Here is a 12,967-nt window from a genome sequence, read left to right as displayed (position 1 = left end):
TAAGGGAGGAGGTGGAGGGAAGAGATGGGAAGCAGAGAGGGGAGGGAAGAAAGAGAGGGGGAACGTACCGAGAAAGAGAAACAAACAAAAGTGGGGTTAGTAGTGGTTACGGATTAGTGTGCGAAGCCTGCCTGGAAGATTGCTGGTGAAAAACCCCCGAGAACATGGAGGTTCAGGCTGCCCCACAAAAAGCGCAAGCCCACCCGGAGAGAGGAGGACTGGGCAGGGATGGCTGCGAGCCCAGCTGGCTGCGTGCAGCCTGCCGGGGTTCCCTGCTGCCTCTGGGATGTGCTGAGCACCTCCTGCCCGGCAGTGGGGTTTCACCCACATGGTGCAGGTCACAGAGGCTCAGACAGCCTGTGGTTATCCCGTTCAGACACTCCTGCCCCTGGGAAAGGCAATCTGCCTCAGCTCCACCGCAGAAGGTTCATCTGCCAGGCTGGATGTACGCAGCCATTTTGCCTGCAGAGGCCAGGAAGGAGAGCAGGATTTGACCTGGAGTAGCGAGGTAGTGGTCACCCCCCGTAACCCCTTCACTGTCCAACATCTGCACGGTGCAGCATGCTCCTTAGGAAGGAGCAGAAGGAGGCAAGGCGGCTGCTTCCCAGACCAGGGGACAGTTAGCAAACATACTGCTGCCTCCCACCCCAGGCACTGCAGGCAGGACACCCTTTGGTGGACTGAGGGAGCTCGGGCACGGGGTTCAGCATCGCAGACACCAGCAGGCATGGCTTGTTGTCCCAGAGCATCCCTGATAGAGGTAAGCGGTCTAGTAGGTGACGGGTTAGAGGTTTTTGGGGAATGAGGGCTGGGCAAAATGGAGGAGATGATAGAGTGGTGGGGGCAGAGGGCATCTCCTGGCTGAAGTATTAGGTCTGAGCAGTCACCAAAAGAAAGGCACAGCGGTGTTACGCAGCATTAGTTAGGGTACAGGTGAGGGAGAGAAGGGGGCAGCAGAGGAGGAGGAGAAATCGCCAGTTCCAACTCCCCAGAGGGAGATCCCCCATTCAGTGGGCAACCTGGCCCACTCCGGTTCAATAGCCCATCTCTTCCCACCCTGTGCCCTGCCGTGACCACACACGGACGCCCGTGGTCGAGGCGTTGGAACTGTCTGTGCTCAGTAACCTCCAGCTGCATCCCTCCACCTCTTCCCTAAAATACCCCCATCAGTAAGGGGCACTAAGGCAGCAAGGATGGGGAGTTAGGGAACAGGGTGTTGTATTCTTCCTGAAAAGTAATGTCTCTGAGTCTCCGGAAAGCCAGAAACGTGAGGAAGCCCTGTAAGGAGAGAGAGGGGTGTGGGGAGGAGAATCAGTAAGGAGGAGCAAACCAGAGCATTTGATTGAAATAAAGACCCCAAGGAACCGGAGGAAGAGGATGCCTATTTAGCCACGCGCAAGCCTGTGCGTCGGGGAGGACCACTGCAGGTGGTGGCACCTCAAAAAGGGTCCTTGCAAAAGCCTTGCTCCTCATCACACTTTCTGCTGGAGCTTGCGAGGGGCCTTCAGCGGCACTTGAGTGCAGGACGCTGCTCATGGGGGGGACACACACACTGCTGTCCCTTGCCCCCACTCGGTGTTACCTTGGCAAGGGTGCTGACTGCCCAACCCTTTGCAGCCCCCCTCCTCTCTGATAGCTTCGTGTGGTCTTACGGCACCCTTCCTACCTGGCCCCCACCCAGTGTTAAGGCCGTAGGGAGAGGAGAAGATAAAGCCACAAGGACTTAGGCATGGAGACTGGCCTAAAATGCTTTCCTGCTTGGCACTATCCTCTCACTTCAGACAAAAATCACTCGGGCTTGGTGCTTTCAGAGACGGGAGGAAATCGTGGGGGATATTTATATTGCACACCACAGTTTTTCCAGGAAACTAGCAATAAAGAACTGCTGGGGAAAGGGCAGTCTTAAGAGACAGCACCATCACCTTTCTAAGAGGCGACCCAGTGAGGCAGTGCTGCAGTCCTGGGTACAGACGGAGAGCCCAGAGGGACGCCGATTGCAGCCTCTTGTGGCCACTGATGACATTTCACGTGATGGGAGCAAAGCAGGGAGGGAGATGGGTGCAACCCCTGACCTGGAGCTCCCTTCTCTGCTTAGCGTCTGGGAGGTGAAAATGCTGTTAAAAGTCCTCTGACGCACAGGGAGAATGATGCTTGGGGAGCTGGCTTGTCTAAGGTCATATTAGAGGTTTGTCAAGGACACTCCTTACTGGGATATGGGACCCTCTTTCCCATTGTGCTTATTAATGCTCTAGCACCTTCTTCCATGTAAGTTTTTGAGTCCTTGTTTCCCAAGTTTACCTCCTAACCACCTCCCCTCCTGCTTTTCCTTCTCAGAAGCCATGTGAACTGAGATCTCAGAGGGAATCACTGTTAGCCAGTCACCATCCGTTCCCCACAAGCTAATACAGTGCAGAGCACACTTGACCCAACATCATGGCTGCTGTACTCACCCAGGTGAAGATGGAGAAGAACGAGAACGTGATGGCTGCTCGGGCTGCATCCCCTCCCTCATTCATTGGGTTGTCCTCTTTTTTTGAAGCTTGCCACTGGTTGGTCAGAAAGCAGAAGCCAACGAACCAGAGGAATGCCCAAAAGGCTGGGATGGACCACCACCAGCATGCCGAAGGGGAAGGGGAGAGACATCAAGAAGGTATGTGTGAACAAAACATAAACACATCATGTTTCTCTGGAAACTTCAACCCTATGAGACCCACCAGTGTGTTGCAGACTGAGCCAAACTCTGACTGCGCAGCCTGTCTAAGCCCAAACAAGCTGGCAGGCTTGCTTACGGCTAAATTGTCAAGGTGACGATAGGTGTTTGCAGAAAGTACCTCTGGAGAGTTCATTTGCTTGTGTTTGGATTGATCACAGGACTTGCATTTGGCCTTGGGAGGGAGCCTGAAGGGCTTCCAGCACAGGAGCAATCACCTGGGCTCTTTGAAACAGCCACTGCTTCACAACCCTGTCCTGCAAGGACAAGCGAAGAGCAATTCCTTCCAAGGGAGCTGCAGAAGAGCAGGAAGCAGCCGGCCTGCAATTGCACAGAGACCGGCCTTTGCTCAGGACAGCACAGGCTAAGGGACTCACACAAAGGAAAGGTGCTGAAGGATCATTAACAAGCTGCATCCCCGGGAAAGGGGTGAAGGTACAGGGGAGCCCCGAGTCCAGACTGGCAGCTGGTGGGGAGGAGTGGAACTCACCCTGTCTGCCAGGCGCAGCCAGATACCCGCCAGCGAGGGAAACGGGCATTCCTAAGTGGCAGCAAAACAGGGCTCAGTCCTTCCCCTTCCCCTTCTCTTGTTACCTGTACACAGGACTGCTAGGCAAGGGGCTAACCATGAACAAACTTGCAAGCCAGAAGTCCTAAACAAGTTCAGATGCTGCACCTGATCCTGCTCTCGCTCCACTCGTGGCCTCTTTGACAAACTGTGGGGGGACCCTGACATGGAGGAGTTTGCCTGTATGGCCGGAGTAAGCCAAGAGAGCGATTCAGGATCACGGCACGAGAGCAAAACGCCTCCTCACGCTGCTGCTGACTGGCTTTACACATGCATACACACACCCACCATCGCTCTGTCTGTCACTTCAACACACTACTGGGGACGGAGAGATCTGACTGTAAGTTAGAATAAGCCTCAGGACTAGATGAGGTCTTGCACAGCTATTCACGTGGGGAATGCCAGGTAACCTAGGAGGACTGGTTTAGTCAGCCTGCATGAAATCCTCAATGTTTTTTTATGTTAAAATATATGGAGTTCAATCACCTGGAGCTGGAAAAGAAGGAATCATAGAATCAATACAGGCCAGGATGCCGTTGGCCTTCTTGGCCGCCTGGGCACACTGCCGGCTCATGTTCAGCCGGCTGTCCACCAACACCCCCAGGTCCTTTTCCGCCAGGCAGCTTTCCAGCCACTCTTCCCCAAGGAAGTACCATCTCCAGAGGCATCAACACGTGGCCTTAGCAAATGCAAGCATGCAGGGAGGCAAGACCTGCTGAGCCGAAAGGGCTCCCTGAGCCTATGGAGAACAGCAGAGAGGCATCAGCCAGATTGGCTGAGAAGAAGAGAAAGGGAAAGAAAAGGAGAGAGAGAGAGAAGGTCTGAGAGAGTAAAGAACCCAAAGACCTCCCTACTAGCGGGAACCTGGCCTGCGAGGTGGCAGAAGCTCCCTCCCTCTCCCTTGCCAGCAGAGGAGAGGGGCACTATGGCCAACCGGCCAGGAAGCTCACCCGAAACTCCGATGTCCGAGAGCACTGCCTTCTTGCGGTCCTTGACGCTGCTGATCTGCGGGAAGTAGGCATCTAGAGCCAGGTAAAGAAGGCAGCTGAGGAAGGCAAGGACACCCACGGTAATGCCATAGTTGCAGGCATTGCGATTGCGGTTGAAAATGCAGTGCTCTTGTGTCTCGTCCAGGCGGTTCACGTACCCTTCATTGACAATGGAGCCAAACACCACGATGGAGAACACCTGGTGGAGAGGGAGGCAGGAGACACGTCAGGGCAAGCCCCATCTCTATGGACCAGCACAAAGGAGCTGAGCTTTGTGCAGGACAGCCGTCCTTTGCAGGCACCTCTCTGCCCTGCTGAGCTCCCATCCCGCTGCCTTGCCTGGGCTGTAGCCATGGGGAATTTACTGGGGAGACAGTCTCATTTTATTTCTGAGGATTAACTTAAAATAGGACACTTTTAGATTGAGCCTTTTTATCCACCTGATCTAAAGCGATGTAAAGCAGTCGCAGTCTGGAGCAAGGGTGGCTTCCCACACGCACACAGGGAGGCGACATGGAGTGTAAATTGGGATATGGTTTTGGGGCGGGTGCCTGCGTACAAGGGCTCCAAGCAGCGGAAATCCTCTTAGTATGCACTTATTCTCCCACTCACTCCTTTCCCTTCTAGGAATTCATTGTTTCTACCACGCATTTGTTCACTAACTTTATCTATCCAGCTACTACGCTCTTTTCCCCATCCACCCTCCCACAATTCACAGCTCTGCGGCTCCGTTCTGCAGTGCTCCCGCTCTCCCCATCTCCCTGCAAGTCACACACCTCTCTCCACCAGTTTTCCATCAGCCCAGCCCATGACACCACCTATCCTTCTGCCCACTCACCCATATGCCGACACCCTCCAAACTTCCCCACGGATTTCACGGGCCAAACATCCCCCCTCCAGGTCCACCTGTCAGGGCCACCATGAGTCTTCCCGACCCGTCAGCGCCACTGCCACTGCATGTTATTTTAAATCGGGTAGAATCAAGGATGAGTCCAGGTAGAAATGCCATAATCTGCAGTTGCCAGTCTAATCTTTGCTCACAGGCTTAGCCTTTGTCACCTGCCACAAGGCCATCCCTCTTTGACACAGCAGGTTCACCAAAGCAGAGAGCTATTTACAGCAGCCCCAGTCCTGCATCTCAGATAAACAGCTTCTCCTCGCAGCCACAGGAGAAAGAGGGGAAGATTAAGGTGGCATGTACAGATTTTTCTTTGCAGGGCACCTTGAGACCTTGGTAGGAACAGCTTGCCTGCAGGCTGCCTGCGAGGGCCCCAGGCAGATGGGAAATGGGACCCCAAGCATGGGGTGAACATACATACGACATGCACTAGGACGTCACCGGAGCACTCTGCTAGCCTGGGAGCTGTCTGCGCAACAGGAGCCTGGCACCCTTGAACCACCACCCAATCCCCAAGGACAAGCAGCACACAAGAAGATGAGGTGGCCAAGTCTTCTGCAGGGAGTGGAGGTAGGTCTGAGGGTTTGCTAGGTCAGAAGGACCCAGGACCACTTAACCCAACCAAGCACCCCGAGATCACATGGCAGACAACCTAGAAAGTGGAGAAGCAGCTTTGCGAATGCAGGGAAAATTAACTGTTGATCAATACCAACCTGATACACCATCTATCATCAGTGGGGTTGGATGCCTGAGATCCACAGCACAGACCTCTGCTGTTTGACCTGTGGCATCAAGAACCAGAGGAAAAACCTTACTCACGGTCCCTGACAGCCCTTGGGCAGATATTCAACGCTGACCACATTTCAGCTGCCAAACTCTAACAAGTATCCAGACACCAATACTAGTTTTTCACTCCAAAGCTCATAATTGGGTCACGCTTGGGTTGCTGACATTGGGCATATTTTTGATGCACTAGAGAAAACTAAAAAAGCTGGAAGCTAGCGCTCCTAAGCGTGGGGACTGTATGGGTTCTCTGAAAGTTCACGAGAGCTTTTTAACCTTGGAAGTAAATCAACTGATTTGTCCTCTTCCTACTTCTTCCTGAAAATAGAGATTGATCATACTTTGCAGAAATTACCCATGAAAAACAAAATCAAATAAAAATCCCTTCTGCCTGAAGCAAAGGTTTGGTCTTCAAAATTTCAGCCTGCATGGTTGGGAAAGGCAGCAAAATTGCACACAATTACAGCCAGGCTCTTTCAGTGGGAAGTCTCACACACCTTCTCAACAGGCTGGGCTGACAGGTCTGCCTAGGACCATCGGCAGTAACACCATGTTCCTCTAACCTGAGGGGGAACTGACAGACTCTTTGAAGTGACATCCCAACGTGAGGCTGTGACCAGCACCGATGCTGCCACCTGAAGTACCAGCCTCCTTATACTGGGATTACAAAGTGGGTGCCCCGTTTTCCACAGCATTAGACAAAAAGCACAGCTTCTCTTTGGAAGACGAGAAACAGCCTCAAAAGTAGCATAGCCTGGTGTTCAGTTTTGGTTTAGGGCTCAAAACTGGTAAAATGTCGATTCCCCAAACGACGTCAACCCTTGCAACAACCTGTATCGCAAGTCTCTGCTTACTCACTTGGGATGAATGAACTTCTGTAATGGCCTCTCCCCAGAGACACCTCTGTTTAGTCTGCTCATATCCTGATACACATCTTCCCTCTGCTCTTACCTTTGGGTTTGCCGCTGGCCTGTAAGGGCTCTCATCTGCGAGTGAAGAAGCAGAATCATTCCTTTTTGCATTTGCCCCTTTATACCTATCTATGTTGGCCCTTCATGAAGACACAGCTCAGAGTCACGAGATCAGAGGGACATCTCCCTCTCCCTAAAATTTCAAGCAGAGGTGGCATTCCTAACTTCCTTTCTCCATCTTCAGTCAGCCAAGATGCCACTTCTCTCCTACGAAGAGAAACCTGTTTTACAGCCTGGAGGTGCCCAAGGTATGACTTACTAGCAAGCATCTGATCTTAGGAGTTTTCTGGGGAGATTCCACTCAGGGTATTCTCACTCGTGAGCAGAACAAGTCACTGCAGATGCTTATCTTCTGTGTCCTGAAACAGTGACTCCAAAGTACTCTTTGTCCTTAGGAAAGCCTTCTACGGACCAAAGCACAGTAGCTTAAGGGATGTCTCCTCCTGTCCGTGTTTTCCTCACTACTGGTATCAGCTCTGGTCCATGCTCTGCTCCCTCGTGCTGCAGAGAGGACAAGGTTGGTGGCAGTGAAGAGGGTTTGCTCCCTTTGCCAGCCTACCACTGCCCTCGTAGCACAGCAAAACGCCGTGAGGATGCGCTGTGCATAGAAGCCTTGAGCAGGACTGGATAACAGAGACTGGGCAAGAACGGGCAGGCTCAAATCAGAGGTTTCAGACCGACAGGCAGAGCTGGACAGCAAGAGAAGAGGCAATCACTGCTGCTGCCGACAGGCAGCGTCACCCATGATGATCACACCCCGTGATGTCTGTACCCAGAAGCTGTTGCGACGGGTGCACAGACAAACAATTTTCTAGAAAAAATTATGAGAGCCCAGATCTCGCAGCCCTCAGGAGAGACTGTTGCACACTTAATCCGCGGCAGCTACTTGTTGTCGGTAAGGGGGCAGGTGGATGGAAGCTCACTGACATAGCAAGTCATCTTAGAAAGAGCAAGTATTTTTTATTTCCTTGATTTCACAATCCGTGCCCATGCAAAGATGATCCAGGCAGCAGGTGCAGTATGAATGCTGCCTGGATTATAAACAAAGCACCAAGTCTGCAAGGATGAAGCATTTACGTTCCCGTTCTCATCACATCTGCAGCACTTCTGAAGAAATGCCAGCTACCAGCAGCACTGGCACAAGCCTCTTGCCCCTCTGTGTTACCGCTGCTTGCTCCTTCTACCCGTTTGGCATAGTGAATCCCTGCTGCACAAGGCCTCGCTTACAGCCACTAATAAAATGGTCCAAAATACACATCCAGCTGCGAAGAGGAGGCGAGGAGGAGATGGCAGGAGTCTTCTCCTGACTGAGCACTGAGATGCAGGGAAGTGACTTGTCCGAAGGCAGACAGGAGGCGGGCGCAAAGCACTGCATCCCAACGCTTCCAAATGCAGCCCATCCTTCCGCTCTGCAGAGGGAGATCATTAGCCGCTTTCCTACACTTGGCAACAAAAAACAGCCAGCCATTCCCAGCTTTGTGCACCTCAGTGACCTCATTTCTTCAGCAAGGCTGTTTAAGTCACTTAACAGGACTTGAAGTAACTAGATTTTTAGGTTGAGAGGGTTTCCTTAAGCCTCCAAGAGCAACGTTAAGTGGGCAGGTGTGCGGCCTGTCTGGAGGCGCGCATTTAATAAGCAGTAATATATTTGGCCACGCTCAAAAAAGGGACAGAAAACAGCATGTGGAGAAGATCTAACCAACTCAGCATTACTGCTGGGACCCGTCTTTTCTCGACTTCACCGCTCCTTAAACATTGCATCCACACAGGTTGTTGCAATGATTTTCCTAGACTTCTGTTTTCATCAAAGAGCTCCAAGACACCAAGCTAAGCCCAGAGCCAGGCATTTTGCAAAGCTGACAAGAGACAGAGCAACTTGGCGAAAGATGCAGCAAAATGAATGTAATGCTAAGCACTGCGGGGAGGAGACAGGGAGAGGCTGAGAGTTTCCCTGTCCCAGTTTCTCAAGGGGCTCGTGCTGGCCTTTACAGGCGTGTAAGGGCTCACTACAGTGAGAAAAGTGCAGAACAGGCAAAAAGCTGCATCCCACCATAAAAGACCTTTTTTTTTTTTCCTCTTACTGAACTGGGTGATCTGATTTTGCCAGAGGCAAAGGCGAGAGATGAGCCCTCAGAGGAGAGACTCTCCGGTCCCTCCCCACCTCCCTGCTGCAAGCTCAGCCCCGCAGAAAGCCAGGCGAAACCTCCTGAGCATCATGTGAGGCTTTCCACCACGCTGCCCATCCCCAGCCGTGCATCAGATGCTCCTGAGCATCATGTGATGGAGGCACAGCATGGCCAGCCTCCGGCAGTGCACTCGGATTTTCCTGCACCTCATCCCAGGAGTTTGTCACGCTGCCTACTGACTTCATCCCCGAGATCCCCACGATGGTCATAGCGGGAATGAGGCTGAAGAGGGTTTCTGTCGAGCCGCCTGCTTGGGCTCGCTGCAGTGCCCTCCGGTCACAGGCTCTGTCACACTGCGTGTTGCCTCTCCCTCTCCCAAACCCCCTTTTTATTCTATTATAGAGAGGAAACAGTTTGGTGACATAATATTCCTCGTGGGACTTCAAATCAAATCCGCCTCGGGCAGAACGAACCCATAAGCTCTTCTGTGTCTGATCTGGTAATGACCAGGAACAAATCTGTTTAAAAAGAAAGCAAGAGCTGGAGAGAGCGCAATTGATAAACTGGCAGAGTTGATCTGGCTTTCGTTTTCATTCAGCCACTCACAAATGGAGTCTCTGGAAAGCTTTGGAGAGTCCTGCACAGACATGGATTATTATTATTACTATTATCATCATCATTAAATCTACTTGTATTTAGTTCATTTTGAAGAAAACTTATGCAGCTTTTGATATGCATGGGACTGGCAGTTTGGAAAAAGGCAGCCTCTATTTATTCCCTCCAGCCGGCACCACGCAGGCAGCGAACGACTCCTGCCCATGGTCTCGATGTCGTATCTGAGCCCTGTGCGGGTGCTGGAGGGGGCCAGCCTCCTCGTACCCATTTGTACCTGATTCCCCTGAGCATGGGCTGGCAGAAGAGCACAGGTACACCAGCACCTCTCTCCCAGCTCACCCTCCCTGGCCAGCAGCCACATGGCACCAGCTCCCCAGCCGGGGCTGAGCTGGAGCAGGTGATGGAGCAGAGAAAGGCTCCGCATCCCTAATTCCTGCCACGGGATCTGGGAGAGGCTTTCCTGGCCAGCCGGCTTTTTTTCACACATGGCTTGGCAGCTGACAGGCCGGCCATTAACCCTTCTGCCTCCCGCCAGACCTGTGCCTGGATCAATCTTCACCCCCACAGCAGCCCAAGCCCCGGGTGATGCTGGGGCACCCCAGGAGCCAGCAGCCAGGAAGCCTCCAATGACAGCCAGGCCCAGGCTGAGCAGCCATGCCTGCCACCCGGGGAGGGAGGAAGAGCTTTGCCGTGGGAAGATGCCCACTGGTGTAACAGGAGGCTGTGTCCCAGAGAGCAACTTCAGGAAGCTCCGTCCAGTCCCACAGGTCTGCCGCTCTTCTTGTGGTCGAACAGCAACTTCTGTCCCACCGCTACTAGTGACAGCTCCCCATGGCCACACCTCCATGGTGGTATCCAGGTACTTCTGTGCTTTCCAGATGGTCCCTACATCACCAGGTCACTGCTCAGCGAAGTGACCACCCAAAAGTTGCATCTTTTTCTATGAGGAAGAGTTCAGTTTTCTTTCTAGCAACACAAATCTCCCTCCTCGGCCTGGCTGTGCCAACCTAGGTGGAGGACCGCATCCACTGCCACCTGCGTCTGCCCCTCTCACAGCCACACTAGTCCTCTCTGCTGCCTTGTCTTGCCACAAATGTTTGCCTTAGCCATGTCTCATCTCCATGCAGTTTCTCTGCTCCTCACCTGTGTGCCTCTCATGTTTTGAAATAGCAGATTACACAAGATTACCTTATTTTTTTGCTCATATTTCTGACTGCCTTTGGTCCCTATGTGCCATTTCTCAGATTTTTATCTGCAAATGTCATTAACGAGAGATTTGTTCCTGCTCCAAGATCTTTCCTGGAAACGCTATGCTGGAAACAACGTGACCTGCTGTATCCAACCCCAAATCACCCCGTGGCTCTGCACATCTATTGCTTGTCTTCTGATGTGGCCTCTCACCCAATCCCAGTGACAGCGATCCCCAAAAAACCCTTTTGAAGCCAACCCAAGGATCCCATGAAGAACCATACCTAAGGCTTCACCGAAAGCACATGCTTTGAACCGCCTCATTTCCTTCATCGTGCACCAATGTATCTCACAAGCACGCAGCCAGTGAGCATGGTAGCTGGGGCAAAAATCACGTGGAGGAGCAGAGGCAGAGAGCATGAGCTATGGTCCACGAACATGCGGAACATAGCTGAATTTAGCTGGGACAGAAAGAAGGTGGAGGTTGCAGCTGGTTTCAGACTAACATGGCCCCTGGGCTCTAAGGCTCGGTTTGACTGCCACCACAAGCCCATGCCAGTTGTCCTTTCTATATGGCAAAGGGCGGTGTAGGGGGAAGAGGCAAAGGGTGTTGTAAGCAGGGCATCAGTGCAGTGAGCCAGGACCCGCTGGCAAGGCAGGAGACAGGGCTCCCTGCCATGCCGGGGCTTGCCTCCATCCTCCAGCTTGCAGGCACCAGCCTGTCATGGCAAGGCCAGGGACATGGGTCCCGTCCTTCACCTGCCTTGTGTGCTCAGCTGGAGTTGCCTGGGATGTGCCATGCCTGCAGAGACAGGGGACAGCGCTTCTCGTCCCGGCTCGAAACGTCTGCACGCTCCCACCAGCCAGGGGACGTGGTGGCAACGGCAGCAGGTGATGGAGGAGGAGATGGAGGCAGGCAGTGCCTCTCCTCACCGAACCTCCTTACGGAGGGGCAGTGCCCTTGGCGTCAGAGACAGATTTGGTGTCTCAAACCGTGTGGCAAGTTTTAATGGGCTGCTTTGCCTGCACAGCTGCGGTTGGAAATACTCTCACTCAAGTCACCTAGCTGGACCTCCTTCCAAAAAGCGAGTTACTTTTGCCTTGTTAAGCTTTTACATCGAGCAGCGCTTCAGTTTCTCCAGCGAGCAGGTTTCCAAGCAGTCAGGAGCTCCTGGAACAACCTGTTTCAATTAGCATTTTACTTATTTATGGAGCCAGCACTACATCCAACGCCCGCGGGTTGCAAAGGAGCCTCCCAGCTCCCCCGTGCCGGCTGCGGAGAGCACTGCGGGTCAGGGCGCAACGGGATTTTGCAGGGATGTGCCCATGCTCACCTGCTTTATTTCAAGAACAATCCTGGAGCCACACACAGCTCGGTGTGGGTCATTCAGCTCCACTTCCTCCAGCTGTAGCACCACTAGCTCCAGCTGTTGGGTCACCTAAGAAGGCTGAAGGTAGGTCTATATGTCAAGGTGCTAAAAAACCCACCCATGCACCCGTGTCTCATCTACTGTGGGGCACCAGCTGTGCGATGCAGCTCAGCTCAGAGCATGCCTCCATGTTGCAGCCGGCGGCAAGCGAAGCAGCACGGCGTGGAGCAATGCCTTGAAAGACCAGGACTGTGAGTAAACCCCAGCCACCCATTGCAACAGGGTGAGTTGCTTGACTTCTCTTCACCACTGCTGGGAACAGGGAGGGAGTTGTTCTGCCCTTCCCCACAGAGAGGTGGGGAAGCCTCCGGCATCTTCCAGCAGCATATTGCTTTAGTCGGCAAGTCTCAGTCCAACCAAATCGGACAAGTCCCCTCACTGCAAGATCCAGATGCCCTTGGAGGCATCCTCAGCAGAGATGCTCAGGAGGGACTGCTCCGGAGGGCTGCCTCCCTGCGCTACAAGGTGCTGCTTCATCCAGGCAAGTGCACCTGAGGCAGGCAGCAGCAGAGAAATGGTTTGCACTGAGGCTGAACATCCAAACCTGACATGGGCGCTCTGCAGTTCCACCGCTGCTCGCCAGCACCCACGCCAGGCAACCTTTTGCAGGGAGATGCATACTTACTCCGCTGTGCCTGGCCTCCAAAGCACCCAAGAAACCTGAGCTGCCTCACAACACTGTCGCGGTG

General features: G+C 53.2%; 1 protein-coding gene across 1 annotated transcript; it reads right to left on the bottom strand.

The window, feature by feature from the left end:
* Positions 1-432: 432 nt before the first annotated feature.
* On the bottom strand, positions 433-5,900 carry SYNGR1 (synaptogyrin 1). Its single transcript, XM_009321697.1, has 4 exons — positions 5,879-5,900; positions 4,229-4,466; positions 2,451-2,596; positions 433-1,278 (listed from the first exon to the last, which is right to left on the bottom strand). Exons 1-4 carry the CDS (start codon positions 5,888-5,890, stop codon positions 1,180-1,182), a joined length of 495 nt encoding a protein of 164 aa, XP_009319972.1. The 5' UTR covers positions 5,891-5,900; the 3' UTR covers positions 433-1,179.
* Between the last annotated feature and the right edge of the window lie 7,067 nt (positions 5,901-12,967).

The sequence above is a fragment of the Pygoscelis adeliae genome, unplaced genomic scaffold (genome assembly GCF_000699105.1).
Source record: "Pygoscelis adeliae isolate BGI_AS28 unplaced genomic scaffold, ASM69910v1 Scaffold60, whole genome shotgun sequence".
In the NCBI taxonomy this organism is placed as follows: Eukaryota; Metazoa; Chordata; class Aves; order Sphenisciformes; family Spheniscidae; genus Pygoscelis; species Pygoscelis adeliae.
Note: the sequence above shows the minus strand (reverse complement) of the source record. Positions and strands in the feature narration are given on the sequence as shown.